Source organism: Mustela lutreola, chromosome 4 (assembly GCF_030435805.1).
Source record: "Mustela lutreola isolate mMusLut2 chromosome 4, mMusLut2.pri, whole genome shotgun sequence".
In the NCBI taxonomy this organism is placed as follows: domain Eukaryota; kingdom Metazoa; phylum Chordata; class Mammalia; order Carnivora; family Mustelidae; genus Mustela; species Mustela lutreola.
The window spans coordinates 156,500,804-156,524,515 of NC_081293.1; the positions used below are offsets into that span (position 1 = coordinate 156,500,804).

The 23,712-nt window shown below is 40.5% G+C and overlaps 2 protein-coding genes across 2 annotated transcripts in view; one reads left to right on the top strand and one right to left on the bottom strand.

Annotated features, from left to right (window-relative positions):
• ZNRF2 (zinc and ring finger 2) overlaps positions 1-23,712 on the top strand; it is a 394,136-nt gene that overhangs the window by 217,719 nt on the left and 152,705 nt on the right. The window lies entirely within an intron of this gene.
• On the bottom strand, positions 1,465-10,110 carry GGCT (gamma-glutamylcyclotransferase). The gene is made up of 4 exons (XM_059171481.1): positions 9,838-10,110; positions 5,353-5,498; positions 3,832-3,967; positions 1,465-1,981 (listed from the first exon to the last, which is right to left on the bottom strand). The coding sequence occupies exons 1-4, from the start codon at positions 9,976-9,978 to the stop codon at positions 1,838-1,840; spliced, it is 567 nt and encodes a 188-aa protein (XP_059027464.1). The 5' UTR covers positions 9,979-10,110; the 3' UTR covers positions 1,465-1,837.

The following is a 23,712-nucleotide window of genomic DNA, read 5'->3' on the forward strand; positions in this document are numbered from 1 at the left end:
TTTTCTTGCAAGCCCAGAAATGCTTTTCATAAAATTGTTATAGTTTATCCAGTTGGTTGTATTATGGTTATAGGGCTAAAATCCCCAGTAGAAATGCAAATTCCTCGCATATGACATTTGTTAGTACTACCTTAAACATGACTAGAGAAACAGTATTCCTCATGACTACCAGATTTTCATTAAAAGGCCAGACATGAAGGTTTTTTGTTAGTGTTTTAAATTCCTCAATGAAAGTTGTCATTTTAGGTGGGTGAGATAGTTTATGAGAATATTATTCTATTTGTACATCAAAACTGAGCTTTGCTCACTATCATCTTACCATAACTGAGTTCTGGGTACTGACAAATTTGGTCTTCTTGGGAGGAGTTAGGAACTGGAGAAAACTAGGGTATTAGAGGGTGTACATGAGAACAGTAAGGTGTAACAGCTATAAAACATGATCCAACCTTAAGTCTATGGTTCAGTCTCACTTCAACAGCTGTAGCTGAAAAGTTCTTTGGTTATTTTTCCCAAGAGAACAAACCAAATCTTTATGTTCCTGCAGCTAGCACATTTCATTCCAGTAACCTGTTTCTAAAGTCCAGTTTTCTCTCTGCATTCTCACTGCATTCCAGAGACCTGATTTTTTGATAACTGGTGCTGTTTTAGTCATGACTCTTCTTTCCTTCATTTGTTCAGGAAATAAATTTAAGAAGCCAAGAGTCAAACTGGAGCTTCCATAAAGCATAAAACATTTTCCCCTCACCATCATAACTCTTCTACTTTAAGATCCTGTTCCAAGGATGGCTCTGTAGAAACTCAAATCTTCAATAAGAACATTGGTGATTTCTAATACTTATTATGTGCCAGGCTCTGTTCTAAGCTTATTACATGTATTTTCTCCTCAAAAATAATCCCAAGACATAGGTGTTTCAACTGCCCTCACTCTATAGATGAGCAAACTGAGGCACAAACTCAGGAAACCCAAGGTCTCTCAGCTAGAATCTGGTAGAACTGACAACTGATCCAAGGCTATCTAGTTCTAGCATGGGTGCAAGAATGCTCTAGTACGGACTGTGTAGAGTCAACACCAGACTCAGAAGTCTCTAAGAAAGTGATAGACAGTACTTTAGTAGGGAATACAGGTTAAACCACAAATACATTTATTTCTCTAAGAACAGTATGCCGTTTTTAAATTTAAAATTATCAACTGTCTTTGCAGTTTGCTTGCTCTTATGCTGATTAAAAAGAAATCCCAAAAAAAAAAAAAAAAAAGAAATCCCAAAGCAGGGCAATTCACCAGCACGATCATTAAGTTGCAAATCTCTCCTTTGTCACAGAACAAGAAGACACTCCACTCCTGAAAATAACTTTAAGTGCCCACGGAAGAAGTATCCTCATCCATTTGTTATGCATTCTAGTGCCTCATGGCCTCCTTTTCAATCTTTTCTTTTTAATTAAGATTTTATTTATTTATTTGACACAGAGAGAGAGAGAGAGAGAGAGAGAGCGCGCACAAGTAGTCAGAGCAGCAGGCAGAGGGAGAAGGAGGCTTTCCGTTGAGCAAGGAGCCCAATGTGGGGCTCCATCCCAGGACCCTAGGATCATGACCTGAGCAGAAGACAGAAGCTTAACTGAGCCACCTAGGCACCCTTCAATTACCCAATTTCTAATCTAGTTTCTTTTTAGTCTGAAAACAAGGAGACACCTAAGTAAGATATCCCTTCAGAGCACTGTTGAAAATATATTAAACATAGAGATACCTCAGATCTCTTTTCTAAATGTTGAAAATATATTAGCACATACAGAGAGTATCTGTATTTTCTATTATAATTTAGATTTCTATCTAAAATATGTCCTAATGAGCTTTTGTTTCTCCCTTTTTGATAATGTTTTCAATTTCTTCTGAGACTTCTCCTTTGTAGTCATTTGGTTCTATTGCATTTAACTTCTTCTGATACTCCAGTGGCAAACCATTTTCTTTTGCACCCAGGCAAATGACCTAAAAATGATTAAAATAAACAAAAAACACCTTTTAATTAGGAACATAATTAGTATACCACAATCTTATGTGCAGTATCAAAGCATGACCTGTTAGCTTTCAGATAACTCTAGAATAAATAATTATAGAACAAAATAGAGACAGCCATTCCTCTCATGGTGAGCATGAATGTGCAGAATCTTCAAATCCAAATGATACATTCTCATGGAGTACCAATTTTACTCAATAATATGGTTTAAAATATTTTTAAAAACTGAAGTATAATTAACAGTGTTATATTAGTTTTAGGTGTACAATATAATGATTTAACAATTCTTTACATTACTCAGTGTTCATCATGGTAAGTGTGGTCTTAATCCCCTTCACCTATTTCATCCCTCCTACTCACCTTCCCTCTGATAACCACCAGTTTTTCTCTGTATTTAAGAGTCAAGTATTTTTTGTCTGTTCATTTATTTGTTCATAGATTCCACATATGAATGAAATCATATGGTATTTGCCTTTCTGATTTATTTCACTTACCATGATACCTTCTAGGTCCATCCATGTTGCTGTCAATAGCAAGATCTCATTCTCTTTTTATGGCTGAATAATATTCCATTGCATGTATGTATGTGTATATAAATACGCTCACACCATGTCTTATTTAGCCACAACTATGGATGGACACTTAGACTGCTTCCATATCTTAGCTGTTGTATATAATGCTGCAGTAAACATAGGGATGCATACATCTTTTCAAATTAATGTGTTCGTTTTCTTTGGGTAAATACCTAGTAGTGCAATTATTGCATCATAGGGTAGCTCTATTTTTAATTTTTTGAGGCTCCTCCACACTGTTTTCCACAGTGGCTGCACCAGCTTGCATTCCCACCGGCATCACATCAGGGTTCCTTTTTCTCCACATCCTTGCTAACATTTGTTATTTCTTGTGTTTTTTACTCTGGTCATTCTAATTTAAAATTTTTTTATAGTAAGACAAAAACTTATTGTAGAGAACTGGCATGATCTAGTAAGAAAAAAACACCATTCTTTAAAAAAACTGTAAAGTTTATAGGGAGAAGTTTTAGTTTAACCTGGGAGTCTACTCTATCTCTGATGGGAAATGAGGTAATACATGGCAGCTGTGCTCAGTGGTGCTTCCCAGACTCATACCAGGCTAATTCCTCTAGGCTCCATACTAGAAAATTCCAAATTTGGCCCAGGAACTGGGTCATCCACTCCACGTGCCGTGTCCTGACTAGGCCTTCCAAAGTACCTAAATTTGGATTTCTAAAAAGGGATGTTGGGGTTTCTATCCCACATCCTTTTCCTATGCTTGTGGGAGTGGTATCTTTGACTTTGAAAGACAGCATGACTTTCTTCCCTCTATTTAGGGATGGAAAACATTTCAGCAATAGGAAATATATTTCTCCCCCATAAAAATGAACCTTAGTGTTATGAAATACTCTTTTGTGGAGAAAAAATGATTACAAAAACCTCTGTATAGAATAAATCCACTAAAAATGCATGCATACATGTTATTTTCTACTTGAGGAAAGAAAACACATATCTAGAATTAAGATTCAGATTTCCAGAGTCTTTTTAAATAAATCTGCTTTAGGAACATGGGTCTATCATTACAAATAAATCTGAACATTTTTCAATTTGCATGGTAGGTAAATAACTATCATTTTTGCATTAAAAACACTTTGATTAAAGTGAATTGTTCAAGGGGTAGGGCAGGCAAAAAAGACTGAAGTGTTCATGTAGAATTTAATGCACACTAATTCTTTTTAAAACAAGGTATTTTTAGTTTAGCTCAGTGAAAATTAAAAAGGAACCGCCAATAGTCTTTGTAAGTTGCTTACCTTTTTATACTGGGGCGATGGGGGAGCACTCTCATAGTTTTTCATCTGATAACTTCGACAGGTTATTTCTTTTCCTTCTTGAGTATAAACATTAACTTCTATTGGGACATATGTTCCACTTTTAACCCCTTCTTGCCTGAAACCAGAACAGCCAAATTTTAACCATATTTGACTCAGTCAAGTTAGTTTACTGGGCTAAAAATTTAACAATATATAGATGTACTTGCTCCCTATGTATTCTGGGATATGGCAGAACACATTATAAAAACTACCACGTCAAAAGCATTTCAATTGGAAAGCCTCAGATTTAGTATTATTTGTATAGTTCTAATAGATCTCAGTATTTATCCTATTTAAACCCATGCTTGAATATAGTTATTTCAATCTTTGTACCCCTCAACATTGCGCTCTAGGCTACAAAAGCATTTCAATTGGAAAGCCTCAGTTTAGTATTATTTGTATAGTTCTAATAGATCTCAGTATTTATCCTATTTAAACCCATGCTTGAATATAGTTATTTCAATCTTTGTACCCCTCAACATTGCTCTCTAGGCTACAAAAAACTGACTGTATGTTCCGACAAGAGAATATCCACCTGGAGATAATCAGAGAGAATGGCTCACTCTCATTCACCAGGGACATATCAGATAATGTGTTCTTCTCAAGCCCTACTCTTTTCTGCCTACTTTCTTTGTATACATGCTCTTATATACAGATCTTGAGAGTTCTGTTAAAAAAAGCATCAAGACATTTCTAATATGTCGTCAAAGTTTTTATAAATTATTAGTTTTTCAACTGCTACCTTAAAGAATTATTTTCTAAAAATGGACTCTAATAAAACTTGAACTGCTTTTGAAACCAACAGAAAGATGCAACAATTATGAACATCTTCATGCCTTTTCACAATATGAAACTACAAAGATTTTTTAAATAAAAATAGAACAAAAATAAAGACTCCGTTTTTTTATAGGAGAGATTATAGGGGCACCTGGGTGGCTCAATTGTTAAGCATCTGCCTTCGGCTCAGGTCATGATCCCAGGGTCCTGGGCTCGAGCCCTGCATTGGGCTCCCTGCTCAGTGGGAAGCCTGCTTCTCCCTCTCCCACTCCCCCTGCTTGTATTTCCTTTCTCACTGTCTCCCCAGCTCTGCCAAGTAAATTAATTAATTAATGTTTTTTAAAAAAAGAAAGAACAAAAAGAAGAGATTATAAACATTCTCCAAATCTCAACTGGAATATAGGACCCAGCTAGGCATTTTTTTTTTTTTTTTAATGTAGGCTCTATGCCCAGTGTGGGGCTTGAACTCACAACCCTGAGATCAAGAGTTGCATGCTCTACAGACTGAGCCAGTCAGGCACCCCTAGGTTTTTTTTTTCCCCCTCAGGATATGCACCTTTTATGTTAACTCTGAAGTGTAAAGAATATAGTATATGGTTTTGAAAGACGTATATATACACATCTTTGAATATGATCCACTTTCTGAATCAGTTATTGTTTAACTTGTAATTAGAAGCCACCTACTTATCCAGAGAACTCAAATTGCTTTTGTTCATTTTCCATACTACTCCCCATACTTCATCGCCAGGACTTTGAAAAATGGTGGCTATACCTCCATGCCAAGTTTCACTTGTTTTGCCTTGGGAATTGCCAAAATCAAGCTTATAATCCTACAAAGGAAACCAAAATAATATGATCAATATCTACTTGAACCAAAATTTCCCTCTTCAAAATAAAAAAATTTACCTTTTACTCCATGCAGTTAAGACATAAACTTTGAGTTCCTTCTCTGAATAAGAAGCTGTAAAAAATACAAAGATAAACAACGACCCAGATCTCAAGGACTATATTTTTTCATATTTTTAAAAATGAAATGTATAATGAATATATAATATGCATCCATAAACAGGTTTTTAAAAAGCCCGTAATCCCAATGCCTTAATGTAAGTATTTTCATTTTTAAAAATTGCTTTGCAGTCTACCTACACACACATGGATTTTAACTTAGAGGCAACCACAGTATATACACAAAATTGTTGAAGCTGGGGTTCATAGGGGGTTATGACCTACTTTTTTTTTTTTTTTTAAGATTTTATTAATTTTATTTGACAGAGAGTCAGTGAGAGAGGGAACACCAGCAGGGGGAGTGGGAGAGGGAAAAGAAGTCTTCCTGTGGAGCAAGGAGCCCGATGCCAGGCTCAATCCCAGGGTCCTGGGATGATGACCTGAGCCCATGAGCCCAAGGCAGATTCTTAACGACTGAGCCACCCAGGAACTCCTAATCTACTTTTGTGTATGTAAAGAGTATCTTACTAGCATATATCACCATGTTTGCCCTCAAGGAACCACGATCTTTTTTTTTTTTTTTTTTAAGATTTTATTTATTTATTTGACAGAGATTGCACGTAGGCAGAGAGTCAGAGGAAGCAGGCTCCCTGCTGAGCAGAGAGCCCAGTGCAGGGCTTGATCCCAGGACTGCCAGGACAATGACCTGAGCCTACCATGTGAGGGTGATTTTTAAACTTACTAACGTTAATCTAACATTCATGAATTATACTATTATATCTACAATAAATATTAAAGCAGCTAACACTAGTACATGACTAGGTTCTATAACTGCACTATGAGCTTTATGTGTACTCTTATTTTTATCCTGTCAACCTTATTATACCCATTTAATAACAAGAAAAACTGTGGCTTATAAAGATTAAGCAACTTGCCTAAGATCTCTCAATGAATAAGTAACAGAGACAGATTTCTAGCTTAGCTTCTTCCCTATAGAGTAATCAGAGGAGAGAATCCTGGGGAAGATGAAAAACCCTTACTTGGCCATTTGGTATAGAAAATTTCTTTCCATCTTTCTAGAGCTTAGTTTCCTTAATAATAAAATAAAAAAGGCTGGACTAGGTTCTAAATCTAAGGTTTGTATTTTATCCCTGTCACTTTTATTTTCTTCAAATGTCAGACATTTCAGGAAAAAGGTTGGTCTGAGTGACCAGTATATTCAACTGGTATATTGGATATTCTAGGAGCACGTAGCCCTAGCAGAACATCATGAGAGCTGATTAAAGTCACAACCACATGAGGTACTGGTTGTCTACTACTAAATCCAACAGACCATTTTCATTCCTCCTCTTGCTCCACTTTTCACCTACTTCTGCCATAGTTAACCACCCTGTCTTGATCTGCCTTCCTGACTTTTCAGACTGTCCCCTGATCTCAATTCCCTTTGACAACTCCTCCACCGTACCTGGTGTTTAAATGGTAGAGTTGCTAAGGGCTTAGTTCAGGCCCCTTTTCTTGTTCATCAGCAATTTGTTCAAGACAATCTATCCCCTCCGATGACTACAAATACCATCCAATATTCCAATCATCTTTTAATCCAACCCAGATCTCTCTTCTAAACTTCAAAAGTGCTTAGAACAGGACTTACCACACAGTGAGTACTTAATAAATGCTCACTAATGTTTTTCTGCTCACCTGGATGTGTAACAAGCATCTGAACTCAGTATGTTTAAGCTGAGCTTGATTTTCCCTCCAAAACTGATTCTCCTCTTCTCTTTACAAATATCACCATCATCCACCTTATTGCACCAAAAACCTTAGTCACCCCTGTTACCTCATCCTCCCTTCACAAGTAGTTACCAAGACCTAACTTTATTATTTCCTAAATACCTCCCCAACCCGTCTACCCTCCACTGCTACCACTCCATTTCAAGGTGCCATTGTCTTTAGCACGGATTACTACAAAACCTTTCTAACTGGGCTCCACACATCCACTGTTGTCTTCCCTTCCAACCCATTTTCCATAGCAACCAGAATGAGCTTTCAAAGTTGTAAATCTAATTTTTCACTTGCTTAAATTCTGCAATGGATCTTTTCATTGCTCTCAAGATAAAGACCAGTCTTTTTTGGCTTCTGTGGTCCAGTAGCATGCAGTCCTTCACTACCTCTTTAGTTGCCAAGCTATATCCTCCTCAACACTAAACTCCAGCCTCAGCAGCTGGATGATCCAGCTTCTTTCCTGAGGTCATTTGTACATGCTGCTCCTTCTCTTTTGTCTCCCCCTGCCCAATCATTCAGGTCTCAGCTTAAAAGTCATTATTTTCAGGAAGAGCTTTACTAAGCTCTTAAGTAGGGACCCCAAATCATACATTCCCATAGTACCTTGTAGATCTCCTCTTTTTTGGGGGTAAAGACTTCATTTTTTTTTTTTTAAGATTTTATTTATCTACCTGACACAGAGAGACACAGAGAGAGAGAGAGAGAGAGAGAGAGAGAAACAGTGAGCAAGCACAAGCAGGGGGAGTGGGAGAGGGAGAAGCAGGCCCCCCACTGAGCAGGAAACCCAACATGAGGCTCAATCCCAGGATCCTGGGATAATGACCTGGGTGGAAGGCAGAAGGTTAACAACCAAGCCACCCAGGCACCCCAAGGCTTCACCTTTTTTTTAAGAGCAGTTTTAGGGTCACAGCAAAACTGAGAGGAAGGAACAACATGACTCCTTTTTAAACTCACCATATCTGAAACTCAGTAACCATTTGCTTGATAGCTCTTCCACTTGTCCCAACTATAAGCATCTGAACTTCTTTTCTACAGTTGGGCAATTCCCTACCTTGGGAGTCTGGGGGTAGAAAGTGCTAGACCCCAACTCCCATTTCTGAGGCTTCAAATGCCAGCAGTTGGTTCTCCCAGTTCTGCTTGCAGTCAGGGCATGGGCACATGACCAAGAGTTAGCCAACCAGGACACCCACCTGGGACTCTGAATTAGAAGCTAGTGCCCAAGAACAGCAGAAACTCCACCCTGTAGGTGGTGGCTACATCCCGGTTTCAGGAACTGCAGGGGTGTACTGACAGTAGCAGGCAAGGTCCAGATAAGGGAGGGTCAGTAATGCACAACTTAAGTGTCCATATTGACCAAGTTCAGCAGTGATGGCCCAGTGGCCTCCTAGGCTGGTTCTGTCTGTGATATTGGCTGCTGTGGTTGCTGTACTTCCCTTTATGACTGCCTGGTTTTTTGTTTTATTTTTGAAGTAGGCTCCACATCCAAAGTGGGGCTTGAACTCACAACCCTGAGATGCTCCACCCACTGACTCAGCCAGGCACCCTTATGCCTCTGTTTATCAGTTCTGTGGTCATTCTGTGAGTCTTCTAACAGCCTTTCAACACATTCATTTCCTGCTTAAATCAGCCACTTTCTGTTGCTTGCAACTAAGAACCTGGTAAGGACAGCAGAGACCATGTCTGTCTAATTCAGCAATGTCAAAAGGTTTTCTACATCATTTGGGGGGGGGGGGTGTCCTCCCTATAGACCTGGTCAGGTCCTCAAGGCAGCCCACTTAACTCTATCACTTCTGTACCTACAAGGGAAAAAACCTACCAAAGGAATGAATGGATTGTACCGAAGAGCAATTACTTTGAAGTTTTTATTTATTTAAGTAATCTCTATACTCAAGGTGTGGCTCGAACTCAGGGCCTGAGACCAAGGGTCACAAGGTCCTCCGACCGAGCCGGCCAGGCGCCCCTGAAGAGCAATGACTTTTACCAAGGCGGGTTATGGTTCATCCAGTGGTCTGACTTAACTGCGCTCGGCCCTTACTAGGACTCCGACTCCGTGCCGGCTTTCAGGACCTCTCCCCTCAGGAGCGAGAAACAGGTGAACGGAGTTTCAGAACTCCAGCCGGCAAGCCTTGCAGCGAAGGTGTGACAGGGAGGAGAGAGAGCAACGGACTCCCGTCTAAGTCGGTGGGCAAGAGAGGTGGCCAGGTCTGGGCAGAACGAGCCTCCCGGGGGAAAGTCCTCAGGGGGCTCAGGGCGGCCCGGGGGCGCACAGCTGCCGGGCGGGCTTGACCAGGAGGGCAGAAGCCAGACAGAGAAGACTGTCCCGACGTACTGCTATCAGCAAGAGGCGCCTTCCCCCGGCCCCGAGAAAGCGACTTCTCGAAATCCTGTCCCCACGTCCGCAGGGTGGACCCGCCGCTGCAGGGGCCGCGCGCGGGCAGCACTGACCTGCAGGCGGGCCACGCAGCAGAACGCGGCCGACGGGTTTCGGAGGTGGATCCGCTCCGTCAGCAGATTGCTACCGTAGGCGAAGTACAGAAAACTCTCCTCCTCCTGGCCTCGGAGGTCCTCACAGCCCGAGTTCGCCATGTTCCGCCCGACACCCGCGCGGCCCCGGGGTCGGCCGTACGACTCTGAGAAGACTGCGACCGTCCGAACTCCGGTGGCTGACGAGCGGGTGTCTCTGGAGTTAGCGGAAAGGCGGGAAGCGTGGGCCGGACGAGTCGGCTGCGACCAGTCTTTTGATTGGCTGCTGGTCCCAAATGTTGAGTCTCCCCTTATGATTGGCCAAGCCCGCCACCTCCTCTTCGCTGTCCAGTTAGGACTCGGAAATACTCCGTCGTGTGGCGACAGGGAGCCGATTCCTCATTGGCCATGCTCCTCTGTTATCCCGCCCCCATGCTCAAGGCTCCGTACGATTGGCGGGTGGGCGGGCTCTTACGCATGGGAGGCGGATCAGGACCGGTGGGTTCGTTTTGGGGGTTGCGCCGCGTGGGTCCTGACCAGGTTTTCTCATCTTCAGGTGGTGCTTGTGTGGTTCCCAGGTGTTTCGTGCTCGTTAGGGAGCGCGCCCCCGCTCTGCCCTCCCGGTTTGAAGCAGTCGGTCGGTCACGACGGGCCAATTCCCTCCTCATGCTGGTTCTCTCACCCTCAGCCCTGATCACCTCGGTGACGACCCTGCGAAATGACTGGGACTCTCCGGATAGAAGTAGCGTGCCGGCTTCAAATCCGGACGCAGCCATTTACTGGCCACGTAAGCTCGGGCACCTCTCATCGCTTTCCTCCTTGTAAAATAGCGATTTTAACATAAATTATGATCACAGTCATATAACTTATGATCCCCTATCTCACAGGGTTGGTTTGAGTATTTAAAGAATAATTTGTTAATGTTATTAGGTACAAAAACTCCAATGTAAAATAAGATATGAAAATATAAAAACAAGAAATAAAACCTTATACTGTTAACTTTGAAATGAAAGTATTAATTTGAACTCAGGGGAGTGGTTATCCCTGGCACCTAGATTTTGATCTCCACATATCACTCTCCACTAAAAGGTCCCAGGGCTCCTTGGAGAAATGGTTTATGCCAGGTCAGAAGCTGGTAATGACTAGGAGCGCTTGGAACATCTTGTGGCAGTAAAGTCTGGAAGTATCCAAGAAAAACGAGGTCCTTTCAAAAGGACATGAGAGCCAGCTTGAAGAAATGCCCACTGGCCAAATTTAGGACAATTTGAGTACCAAAAATAATGACTGCAATTGACTGAAAATGTCAAACATAAAAGTCCCACCAAAAGAGTAAACCATATATAAAAAACAATTTTTAAAAGCCTCATTTGTTATGGTGACTGTTACAGCAACTCTTTACCCTGAAAAGTTGTAGTTTAAGAAAATAAATTAAACATTTACTCTGCCCTCCTACTTACAGCTGCATTTCAAGGTAACCAAATAGCCCCAGTTGATGAGGAAATGGTTCTCTTTACAAAAGTATGCCAACTAACTCATGTAAGATGAATGGTAGAATTCAAATATCACCATCTTGTAGCCCCTAGTTAAATAACTGATTCATGCCAGGATCATCAATGAAACCGTGTGGTGAAAGGGTGACAGGGAACAGAATACTCCCCAAGGGCCAAATTATCCCCCAGGGATTGCTAGCTGTAGTCAGAAGAAAAATATAATGACAGTGAAGGAATCTGGTCCCTCCCATCTTAAACTAGATCAATCTTATAATCGCTAAAGTGGACCAATTGGACATTATGTGCCTCCTGATATGATACAAGAGGAAGCCCCAGTATTGTCTGTGAAGTATTGTTCCCCACCCTCTTTCACTTCTGTATCATCAAGCTCAGCAGGAACTACAAGGATAGAATAAAATGACACCAAGAGGAAACAATCAGAAAAATTCTGAACAAGTGGTGGGACATCATGAAGAACAAATGGCTGTCTCTTAAATTAAGTCAGTGTAGTTACAAAAAAAAAAAAAAAAACATAAAAAAACAAAAAACAAAACCCAACAAAACCCGAAAAGAAACAAACAAAAAAACTGGACAGTGCAGGCTGTTCCAGATTAAAAGATACCGAAGAGACATAGTAACTACATGCAATGGCTTGTCCTATGTTCTGGTTCAGTAAACCAGATATAAAAGATATTTGGGGCACAATTAAATCTGAATAGGAACTAGGGCACTAGATGATATTAAACAATTGCTTTTTTATTAGGTATGATAATAGCATTTGCTGATGTAGAAAAATGTCTCTATTTTTAGAGACATAATAATGTATTTTGGGGTAAAATGTTTGATATTTTTTTTTTCTTGAAGATTTTATTTATTTATTTGACAGATCACAAGTAGGCAGAGAGGCAGGTAGAGAGGGAGAGGGAGAAGCAGGTTCCCTGCTGAGCAGAGAGCCCAATGCAGGGCTCCATTCCAGGACCCTGGGATCATGACCTGAGGCAAAGGCAGAGGCTTTAACCCACTAAGCCACGCAGCAGCCCCTGATAATTAATTTAGAAAAATTAAAATATGGAAAGTGTTCAATGCTCAATTGATTGATGTGTATATGGATATTCATTTTATTATTCTATCCTCTTCTATATATTTCAACATTTTTGAGTTAAAAAGTCAAAGAAATATGGTAATGTGTGTAGAGCACTTGGCATACAGTGAGCACTCAATAAGCAATAACACTGTTGTTATGTAATCGGAAAATAGGATGTTACATACCTTCTCCCATCCCTCAAACATCAAGGTAGAACTTGAACTACGTACTTGGTTACTTCAGTGACCAAGCTGCTCTTGTTGGTAAGATAGTGTTCTATTGTATCATGAATTCTCGAGGCCTCTGCTTTTGAGCATTCCCACTTAAAATGTCCTTCTGCATTTTAAATTGCTTTTAGACATTGTAAATGTATTTATTTTTATTATTTGGACTTTTTTTCCTCTTCCTATGATTCTCACTAATTGCCCAATTTTATGGTTACTTATTTTTCTTAACACCATTTCACAAAAATTTTCTGAAGCCCTGATGTTTCCTCAAACAACTGAAAATCTTTTTACGCCCATTAAGCATTTTATTTAGCTGTGTAGCTTGCTGCATACTGACCCCTGTTGGCTAAGGCAGTAGACAACAAAGGTCTTTGTTCTTCCAAATTTAACCATAGCTTGGTTAATAGTTAACATTCACTGAGCACTTAATCTAATGCCAGGCACCAATCTAAATTCATATATATTAACTCATTTAATCCTGAAAATAGCCCTATTGAGACAGGTACTAATATTATTCTCATTTTACAGTTGAAGAAACTTGAGTTGCAGTAGGTTAATTCACTTGCCCCAGGTTATGTAGCTAGCAATGACATAACCTAGTTTAACAGTCAAGCCCTCTGATTCTAGAGTCATTCCTGTGTACTGACTCCCAAACTTCTCAAATTGTAAAGCCTCGTGGTCTCAGAGCTGTGTCAGATGGAATGGGAATGAGTGACTGAGAAGAAAGCAGACCCCACCTAAGAAGAAAATGGAGCTAGAGAAATCCAAGGCCTGAGCTCATTGAGGTGCCTGGCTCCAGCCGTTACCCAGATTCAGCTGAATTTCTCACTTTCGTTTTCGTGAGATAGTCTCATAAGCCTTATATTCCAAACCACACTGATAACGAAATGAAAGATTCTATTCAATGCACATAGGTTATGTGAAATGCGGTGTATTTAGTCCCACAACGGTATTTCAGAGTGTGTCTTGAAGACTTCTACCTCCCAAAGTACTTTGCTCTGCCTGTATTATTTTAAATAAATATATATTAGACCTAAAGTATAGAGAAATCATTAATTATATAGGTTACATAGGCAATATGAAGTAAATATGAACCTCCAACAACTGCAACAGTGAGGAATAAACAGTTATGGAGAAGGAACTGTGTTTACTGCCTCAAACCTAAAATGACTCATCTCTTTTCTTTCAAACCCTATGTCCAATCAAGGAAGATCTGCTGCCATCAGCATTCCTGTGCATTCTCACACTCACTACCCTCTCCCTGGTGGCATCAGCCCACACCTGCATTATTGCAACAGTCTCCTAGCTGTTTTCTCTGACTCTGCTTTTCTCTGGAGATGGGGTGAGGGTGGGTGATCATATGAGGACAGCACAGAAACGGGTGTGGGGAATAGTAAGTAGTCCAATTTCGGTGGAGTAATAGGTTCGTATTAGGAAATGGGAGACAAGTCTGGAAGGAGACCAGCAGAATTTATGGGAGGGTCTTGAATTTCGCACTAAAAAGCTCAGACTATTTGGTGGTCAAAGGTGAGACATTTTTGACCTCTGAACAGAAAGGGGCCCTCTTGTACCTTTAGAAACATTCTTGTGGCTGTGTGTAGGATGGCCTGGGAGGAAGTAGGATGGGGAGATGGTTGAGTGCTGACACAAGTTCACTGCAATAGGCTAGGACCTAAAAGTCAGAGCTAAGGCAGTAGTTACAGAATGGAAATCAAGGGATGGAAAGTGGTGGTGGGGGGGGGGTGGGCAGGAAGAGTCACAGGGGAAGAGAGAGAGAGAATCTAAAGCAGACTCCCTGCTCAGTGTGGAGCCTGATGCATGGCTCAATCTCACAACCCTGAAATCATGACCGGAGCCAAAACCAAGAGTTGGACACTTAACTGACTGAGTCACCTAGGCACCCCAAAGACACATTTTTTCCTATTTATTTATTTATTGAGAGAGCAAGAGCACACACGTGAACAGGGGGGAAGGGGCAGAGAGAGAGGGAGAAGCAGACCCCCTGCTGAGTAGGGAGCCTGAAACAGGGCTCAATCCTAGAACCTTGGGATCCCAGGATCATGACCTGAGGTGAAGACAGGTACTTAACCGACTAAGCCACCCAGGTGCCCCCAAAGACGTATTCTTTTAATTTCCTTTTATCATATCACTCCTTTGTGCAGAAACCTAGTGAGGCTGGCTGTTTCTATTACTTTATCAAGCTCAAGCACTTGTGAAAGCTTTTTCTTACTTGATTCCATTCTATTTGGCCCGCCTGATTTCCCACTGATGCTAAGCCCTTTGGAAACAGGGACTATACCTTATCTTTCTTTACACCTACAGTGCTTACCACAGCATATATGAATAATAAATATTTGCTGATTAATCCAATCAGAGTCAAAATCTTCCTTACCCTTCACAGAGACTCTCAAACCCTTTTTTCTCTATGATTCCCACCCCCCAACCCCAGCTTTCCTTGACTTACTGAGAAGCATTTGTCCTTTAACGCTGATTTAGGATTTTAAAATTCATACTAGTGCTTTAACATACAGGATTCTGCATACATTTTATTAGCCATAGTGGTATTTATATTTATATGTTCTCCCAGCTCATGGCCACATAACTGAGAAGTATGCCAGAATATATTAAATCAGATGTGTTCTGGGGGAAAAAAGAGAGTAAAATTCTGGTAGGCAGTAATTTCTCAGTGTATTTGACAGATAATCTGTCTTCTTGTTTTGAGATTAACCCTGGAAACGGTTCCAATAGTTTTCTTAGTGCTTAGTAGAAAAAGAGTGCTTGGCTTTATATCTATATGTATTTATATCTATAACCATACACTTTGGAAAGCAGGCACCAAACTGCTAACTATGGGAAGGGAAAGGGAATTGGAGGGGTGGGGAATAGGGGAGCAGGTTGGACAAAGAGCTTTCATTTTCTTCATTCTGTATTCTCCATGTTTTCCCTCCATGTTTGAGCATGCATTCTTGTATTACTTTTAGTATTTAAAAATACATATATTATTAAATTCATATCTGATGGAATTTTAAGCAATATCTGGAGATGTAATGTCAGAAGGGTAAAAAGAGGGTGATGACTAAATACATTGTCCAAAATAAAAGCAGTCCCAGCAAACACATTCCCAAGTGGGTCTGCCTCTCAACACGTCAGATAATCAGGCCAGAGCAAGTCAGCTTGCTCCGTGGAAGGGTACAACCCCATTCTGAGAGGCCTGCAATGGCAGAATCTCAGTGTGTCTATCTGGATAGTCCCTCTTTGCCCTGTGAGATACCAGTAGATACAAGACCTAGAATATTTTCCCAGTCTGGTTTAGGAGAAGGCCACACATATATTCAAGGACAATGACCTGCCAGATCCTACTGCCAACCCTAAGTCCCTTCCAGGAGGTTATGGAACTATAGCAATTCAGCCATCTCTATGTCATTTACCATAGCTACATTATTAGATCAAGATTTACCAATTCCAAGATTTACGACCATTAATGTTAAAGTCTGACAAACAGAATCATAATTAGTATATTCATCTCTTTTGTTTATATGTCCATATTATTTATAACACCTTAAGTTCAACTACAATTAAAACATAAAGGAAGAATATTGCCATGTTTCTACTGCCAATAATAGTTGTAATATAAGCAATAACACTTTAGAGTGTAGATTTACTGAAGTGAGAATCCCAATATTTCCCTTGGTGATAGGCCTCATTCTTTTCTTCCTGGAAATTCAAACTCAGTAAATTCTTAATATTGTGTATAATAATTAGATGAGAGCCAAGGCTTTCTCCATGTCCCCACAGGAAGAATGGCTTTGGAATGAGGCCTAGTCTAACTAAGCATTTGGAAACATTTATGGAAAGTGAGAAGTATACTTGAATTCTCTGTTTAATTAATGCACTTCGATTTCATGTTTTCAGTCTATTCAACAATATTTAATCAACAATGAACCCTTCTCAGAGACATATATTCAAATGAAGCACTTTACTTGACTATAAAACAACTCTGGATGTTTGGAAATCTTTCCAGAATAGCTGATCTAGTGCTGGTGTCAACCTTTTTTCTTCTTCATTATATTCTGCTTTCACATGAATACAACACATCCCAATAATAGAGCTCCCAAAAGGCATCTCTATTTATTGTCTTTGTTAAATGCTTACTGGCTTACTGGCTGAGAAGACAACAGAAACTCTAGATAGCTGAGTAACAGAAACTCAGATGGCTCACTGAAAATGACAGTTGTTCATGGGAAAAATAGGTATGTTCTATGTGGACAAGAAACTTGCTTCAGCAAGCCATCCTCTAAGCTTCCTGACAGTACATTTTATATGTTTTTTTTTTTTTTTTAGGTGCATTAAAAGCTGTCTCAAGTTAGCTAAGTCATATGAATTTTATTAGAATCCATACGTAAGGTGCCTGGGTGGCTTAATTGTTAAGCATCTGCCTTCAGCTCAGGTCATGATTCCAGGGTCCTGGGATGGAGCCCCAAGTAGCTCCCTACTCAATGGGGAGCCTGCTTCACTCTCTTTCACTCCCCCTCCTTAGGTTCCCTCTCTTGCTGTGTCTCTCTCTGTCAAATAAACAAATAAAATCTTAAAAAAAGAATCCATATGCTTTAGAATTTTATTTCCATGATCCAATAATTCCACTCTTAGGTATATAACAAAACAAATTGAAAACAGGGACTCAAACAAATACTTGTGCACTGATATTCACAGCAGCACTCACGACAGCCCAAAGATGGAACCCAAAGTCTATTAGCTGATGAATGGAAAAATAAAAGGTGGTATAGCCATACAATGGAATATTATTCAGCCATAAAAAAGGAATAAAGTACTGATAACGTGCTATACCATGGATGAACCTAAAAAATCCATTATGGTAACTGAAAGGAGCCTGACCTAAAGGGTCACAGACTGTATGACTCCATTTATATGAAATATCCAGAATTGGTAAACCCACAGAAATAGAAATTTGATTGGGGGTTGCCAGGGGCTAGGGGGAAGAGGTGTAACTACTTAATGGGTACAGGGTATTATTTTGGTGATGAAAATGGCTTGGAACTGGAAAGAGGTGGTGGTTGCACAGCATTGTAAATGTACTACATGACACTGGGTTGTTCACTTTGAGATGGTTAATATTAGATTATATCAATTTCACCTTAATACAAAAAAAGAAAAAAGAAAAAAAAAAGGCAAAAAAACCCAACCCTTTATTTTCCAGGGTTTCTTATCTACCGATAAGAAGTGACAGTAGAATGTTGGTGGATAAAGGAGTAGGGATGGGGGGCAAAAAAAAAAATGTTGGTGGATAACTAGGACATCAAGTTCCTCTGATTTGAGATGAGGGTGAGGAGTTTAACAGATTTGAGGTGTCTCCTGACAGGTCACTCCTGTTCCCATATACATTCACGGAAGGAATGTGATACCCTTACTATTTTCAAGGGATGATGGCAGAAACTTTGCCTCCAGTAGGTGCCTGATGGAAGGGAAAATCAATCATTACTAATATGCTGCCCCTTTCCTGGTGTCTCCTTGTAGTGTCTGGTGCTCCATTAACAATAACGGGGTGTTCAAGAATAACAGTTATACTTAAACAGCAATAATTCCCAAAGAATGATGCTTGGGACATCAGCCCCATTAGATGGCCCTCTGTCCAAAAGCAGCTTTGTAGTCAAATGAGCTGGAAAACAGTACACTCTGTATGTCCTCTTAGAGATTCAAGATGTCTATTACCACATGAAGGAATCTGACGATGCCTGTAGTGAAGAAACCTGGTGACATGTTTGTCCTGACTTTCCCACACCTCTTGAGTCATAGAACCCCCTGGATATGGAAAGCATATTACTCAGAGTGTGGAAAATGCTGCTCTGTGTTGATAGGCTGATCTTGATTTGTTTAGGATGACTATTAAGTTTTTGAAGAACCATATTAAATAAAACCCTAAGTCATCCAGAATATTGAAGATGAGCAATGGTGTGAGCTAGAAAGGGATGATTCTAAATCTTCATACTGTTCTGTTTTGCCACTGCCTGGTTTGGTGGGTGATAGATAACTTCTTATCACAGATTGACTCATGGAAATGGTCCATCTCTTTGCTGGCTTGACACCTGATAACCGGACACTGAAGATACCTGATAATCTGAAACTGCAGAGTCATGTATAAAAATACCCATCAACCATCCACTTCTGTTAAATGCAAATAATGGTTGCAAGCCGGTGAAAATAAGAATTTGATTGCAAGGCTGAAAGCAAAATTGATGTGTCCAAAATTCTCAGATTGGAAAAAGATTCAGCTCCTTGGCTCTTTCTCTTTCCCACCCTTCTTATTTTGTTCCTTCTTAGTTCCTTTAAGATTGTCAAAGAAGTTTACAGGCTTAATAAAACAGGTTAGACAACTTCATGGAAATGTACCTAATTACCATTGATAACAATGGCAGGTCTTGTTAGGCCAGTAGCTACTTGAAACAAAATGCTTGAACTTACTCATTAAAACATTTTATTAAGTGTCAGTACTGATTCATGTTTCCTGTTGCAAATAAGAGTTCTTTCTAAATTCCCATTTGGAGAAAACCATTGGCTTAGCAAATTCTACTCCCTGGTATAATATGATTTTCTAAGCTGTCATGCAATTAAGGATTTTTTCAGTATATAAAATCACTAATGAATTGATAATGACACATTAGATTTAATGCATTTGGCTGCTGCAAGTCCATCTGCCAATCTGGTTTAGTGTGTACAATACCTGATGTTTTCCAAAGTGAACAAATGGCAGTGAACACCGATGTGGCATGGAACAGGGGTGCTTTCAGAGTTTTCAGCCAGATGTCAGACAGGAAGGTTTGGAGATAACAGGGAGACCATTTTTAAGAAGAGTATCTTCCATCTGGCTTAGAAATGAAAATATTTCTCAGGAAGAAACTTAGAATACGTCCTTCTTTTCTTTAATTAATTTCATTCACTCTGTCAAAATTAGTGTCTTTTGTAGAACTGTTTTGAATCTTACTTTGCCAAGTGATCACTGACTAGGGAACAAAAGCAAAAGTAAAGTCAAAAGACTGAAACCCAGCAAAATATGGGTTAATATTTACATTAGCAAAGTAGGATTGGGCTGGAGTGAAAGAAACCTGCTAAAAATAAGCCATGTATGAAGTTTCAGTCTGCCTGCAAAGACTTTTCCTGCTTTCCTGGAAAACTCTTATTTGTTCTTTAAGATCAAGCTAGTGTTTCCTGTATCAAGCCATCCTTAACTTCTAGCTAGATTCAGTCTTCAGTGTTTATAACATTTGGTTGATTCCTTTACTCTTGCACTATGACCATTTTATTTTAATCAATCATTTGTCAACATGCTTTCCCCTACTAGACTAGATGCCCACAGAGCGAGAGAATCATTACGCATTCAGTACTTATTTATAGTGCTTAGTATTGGCCAATAGGCCATTTTGGTCCTCCTTAAAACTGCAACATTCATCTTTTTACTCCCAACACGTAGTGAGTGCCTGTCCCATTACTGAGGAGGCAATAACTAAATTACTAAGTGAGTGAAAGGATGAATGAATGAATGAATTAATGGACTCAATCGTGTATGATAGAAAAGGCACCAGTTCTGCAGGAACGTTTAAGCATCCCAATTTGCAAACAGAATCAGTGCAGAGAGAAGTTAAGTTCCCAAAGAGAGCAGGACCTATCATTCTGCAAGGAGACCAGTGACTCCATTCCTAGTGGACCTAAGAGTTTTAAAGATAGCAGGTCTATAAAATGGTATAACTTTAGACAAGATTGAAGGCTGGCTAAATGAGGATTGTTCCCAGGGCTCCCCTGCTAATAATTAGGGTTGAGAGAAAGAGGGAGGTGGAGGCACTGGGGTGGGAAGGAAAGAATAATGCAAATGAGACATTTTTTTAAAAGACTGTGTTTCCCCACACTGCAATATTCTTATTGCAGAATATATAACGCTTGTTGATTTTTCTCTTAGAATACTTCCTCTGATTCTCTCTCTCTCTCTCCATAAATAATGTGCTCAGCCCTACATAGCTGCTGCAAATAATTCTTGACAGCAGGGAGTATTTTTCTGAGATCAACCTGAGCCCTTCTGAGCCTTGAACTTGCTCATCAGCAGTTTGCCCATACGGCAGTCTCATGGGCTGGCCCAGACAGGCTATAATGCCTCTGAATGTCACACTTGAGATGAAGGGTCATTACGTGGAGTCTGATTTAGTTCCAGTAGCAAGTGTGATTCTGTGTTTGGGTTTGGCATAAAGGAAGACAAGCACAAAAGAAAACCATCAATCTTATATGTGTTCCTAGTTGGTTTCCTTTCCTGTTTTCTGCATGACTTTCAACCTCCTGCCAGTCTTGTCAAGCCACTGTATGCTCAGCAAGTAACATCCCTCATAGTTTAATTTACAGAGAAAAGAGAGACTGTTGGGCATCTACTTTCTCTCCTTTTCCATATCATGCATGTCCTCACTTGTCATTCTTCAATTTCCTTCTGACTCAGAGACTAAAAGGTAGTAACAAATTACTGTGTAACAATCTTAAAATTTATAGCTTAAAAGAATAAACACTTACTATCTCAGTTTCCATGAGCCAGGAATTTAGAAGCAGCTTAGCTGGGATGGTCTGGCTTAGGTCTTTCATACAGTCAAAATATCAGCTAGGGCTGCATTCATCTGAAAGCTTGACTGGGTCTGGAGGACCAAATTCCCAGATGAATCTTTCATGTGGCTGTTAGCAGGAAACCTCGGTTCCCGGCCACGTGAGCCTTTCCACAGGGTTGCCTGCCTGCATGTTTTCATGAAATATCAGCTGGCTTCTACCAGATTGAATGATCTAAGAGAATGAGTATGGGAAACACGGCAGTGCCTTTTATACTTTCTTTCAAAAGTTGCACATTGTCACTTCCTAAGTACTACTTACACTCAAGAGGAGAGGAATTAGCCTCTATATTTTGAGGGCAGGGGTATCAAAGAATTTGTGGCCATCTTTTAGAACCAGCACAGAGGGATCCCTCTTCCTTTTCAGGGCTAATACATCCACCTATAAGTGTGATTCTGTCATTTCCCATCCGGACTTGACTAATCAGTTATGCTCTCTTTTAATCTCTTAATAGTAGATCCCATTTATGGAGCATTTGCTATTTCCTGGCTACTGTGCTAAGCACTGTATGTGGGTAATCCCACTTAGTACATACAGCCACAAGAGGTAGGGGAATGATTACTCCATTTTTACAAATGAGAAGACCCCAGCTCAGAAGGCTTAAGTGAGATGTCCAATGTCAGATAGCTAGTAAATAGAGAAGTTACTATTTAAATCCAGCCCAGACTGACTCCATAGCCGTGATTCCTTCCACTAATCTATTTACAATGCCTTGCATGGACCTTTCATTTCTACCTCTCCATCAGCTTTTTCTCCTTTGCTTTCAAACAGGCTCCATTCCTCCTTATACAAACATTACTGTCCTCTAAACTCTGCCTTATCTCCAGTTTCATCACATCTTCCCATCACAAATTTCTCAAAATAGTGGTTAGCGTGCTGTCCCTACTTCCACACCTCTCTTTTGCGCCAGCTCACAGCCATTGTTCTGCAGTTACCAATTTCTCAAAAGGGATTTCTCTAAGTAAGGCAAGCAACGCCTTCCTAATTTCCAAATCCAGTGCTTTCTTTTCAGCTCAAATTCTGCTGTATTTCTTCATTCTAATACACAGGACACTATGGACAGGTTGTCTTAAAATCAATTGCACTTTGTATTTGGTAAATTCAATTTCTTCACCTTTCTTCACATTTCATACTGTAAGGACCTATTTAGCCAGAGCGCTTCCATCCGGTTAAACAATAATTTTGTTATTTGAAACTTAAACTGTTGGGGCGCCTGGGTGGCTCAGTGGGTTAAAGCCTCTGCCTTCAGCTCAGGTCATGATCCCAGGGTCCTGGGATCGAGCCCCACATCGGGCTCTCTGCTCTGTAGGGAGCCTGCTTCCTCCTCTCTCTCTGCCTGCCTCTCTGCCTCCTTGTGATCTCTGTCAAATAAATAAGTGAAATATTTAAAAAAAACAAAAAACCAAAAAAACCCAACTTAAACTGTCCCTGCCCCCCCTTCCCCCAGGGGACTTACTTAAAAACAAGTCCCAGAAACCAGTCCCAGGTAACAAAGCCCAAATACAAGGGTGGGCCAGGCCAGGTGGAGACATTCGATCAGTGTGTGTGTGGGGGGTCCATACCATCTCCCTAGTTGCCAAGGAGTATGGGCCCTGTCCTTTGGGCACATTTTGGGCGCCAATTCTGACCAAGGTGATAGGCTGGTTCAAATATCTACTATGGTAAATTGTAATTCAATTGGTCACTTAGGCGTGACCTAACATGACTGTGCAGCTTTCTCTGTGTGTTACAATCTCATTGGCTACCTGTGCGTGGCCAGGCCCAACCACATGGCCTTTGCCTTTAAAAGCTAGTCTGTGAAGCAGAGAGAGGTTGCCCTCTCTGTAAGAGATGCGGCCCCGAAAGTTCGGTCTGATTCTTGATGCTTGGCGTGGAATAAAGCTTTGCTTGACTTTCGCTTTATATCAATCTCGCTCCTTTAATCATGGACCCATTATTGGGGGACCTAACAATAGCATGCTCATTCCCTTCTGGAAACTCTCTGCTCCTGTGCCACAGACATCAGGCTTCCCTCCTCCCCCTCTGATAGCTCTATGCAGTCTTCTTCATTGACTCTTCTTCCTCAGACAAACCCTTAGATGACAGTATAGATAATTTGGTTGTGATTAACTTTTTCCTTCTGCATTGCAGGTAATCTACTTTAAAATATCTCCATACCACTTTTGTGTTAATAACTCATAATTTCTTGGGGCGCCTGGGTGGCTCAGTGGGTTAAGCCTCTGCCTTCGGCTCAGGTCATGATCTCAGGTCTGGGATCAAGCCCCATGTTGGGCTCTCTGCTCAGCAGGGAGCCTGCTTCCTGCCCCCCCTCTGTCTACTTGTGATCTCTATCTGTCAAATAAATAAATAAAATCTTAAAAAAAAACAAAACAAAACCCTCCTAATTTCTTCTCCAGCCTCGTTTTCC

Coding starts and splice junctions, on each gene's coding strand:
- GGCT (XM_059171481.1), bottom strand. CDS start 9,978: ATGGCGAACTCGGGCTGTGAGGACCTCCGAGGCCAGGAGGAGGAGAGT. Junction 3,968..5,352: donor AATTTGAGTTCTCTGGATAA/GTAGGTGGCTTC, acceptor TTCTGGTTTCAG/GCAAGAAGGGGTTAAAAGTG. Junction 1,982..3,831: donor CATCGCCCCAGTATAAAAAG/GTAAGCAACTTA, acceptor AATCATTTTTAG/GTCATTTGCCTGGGTGCAAA.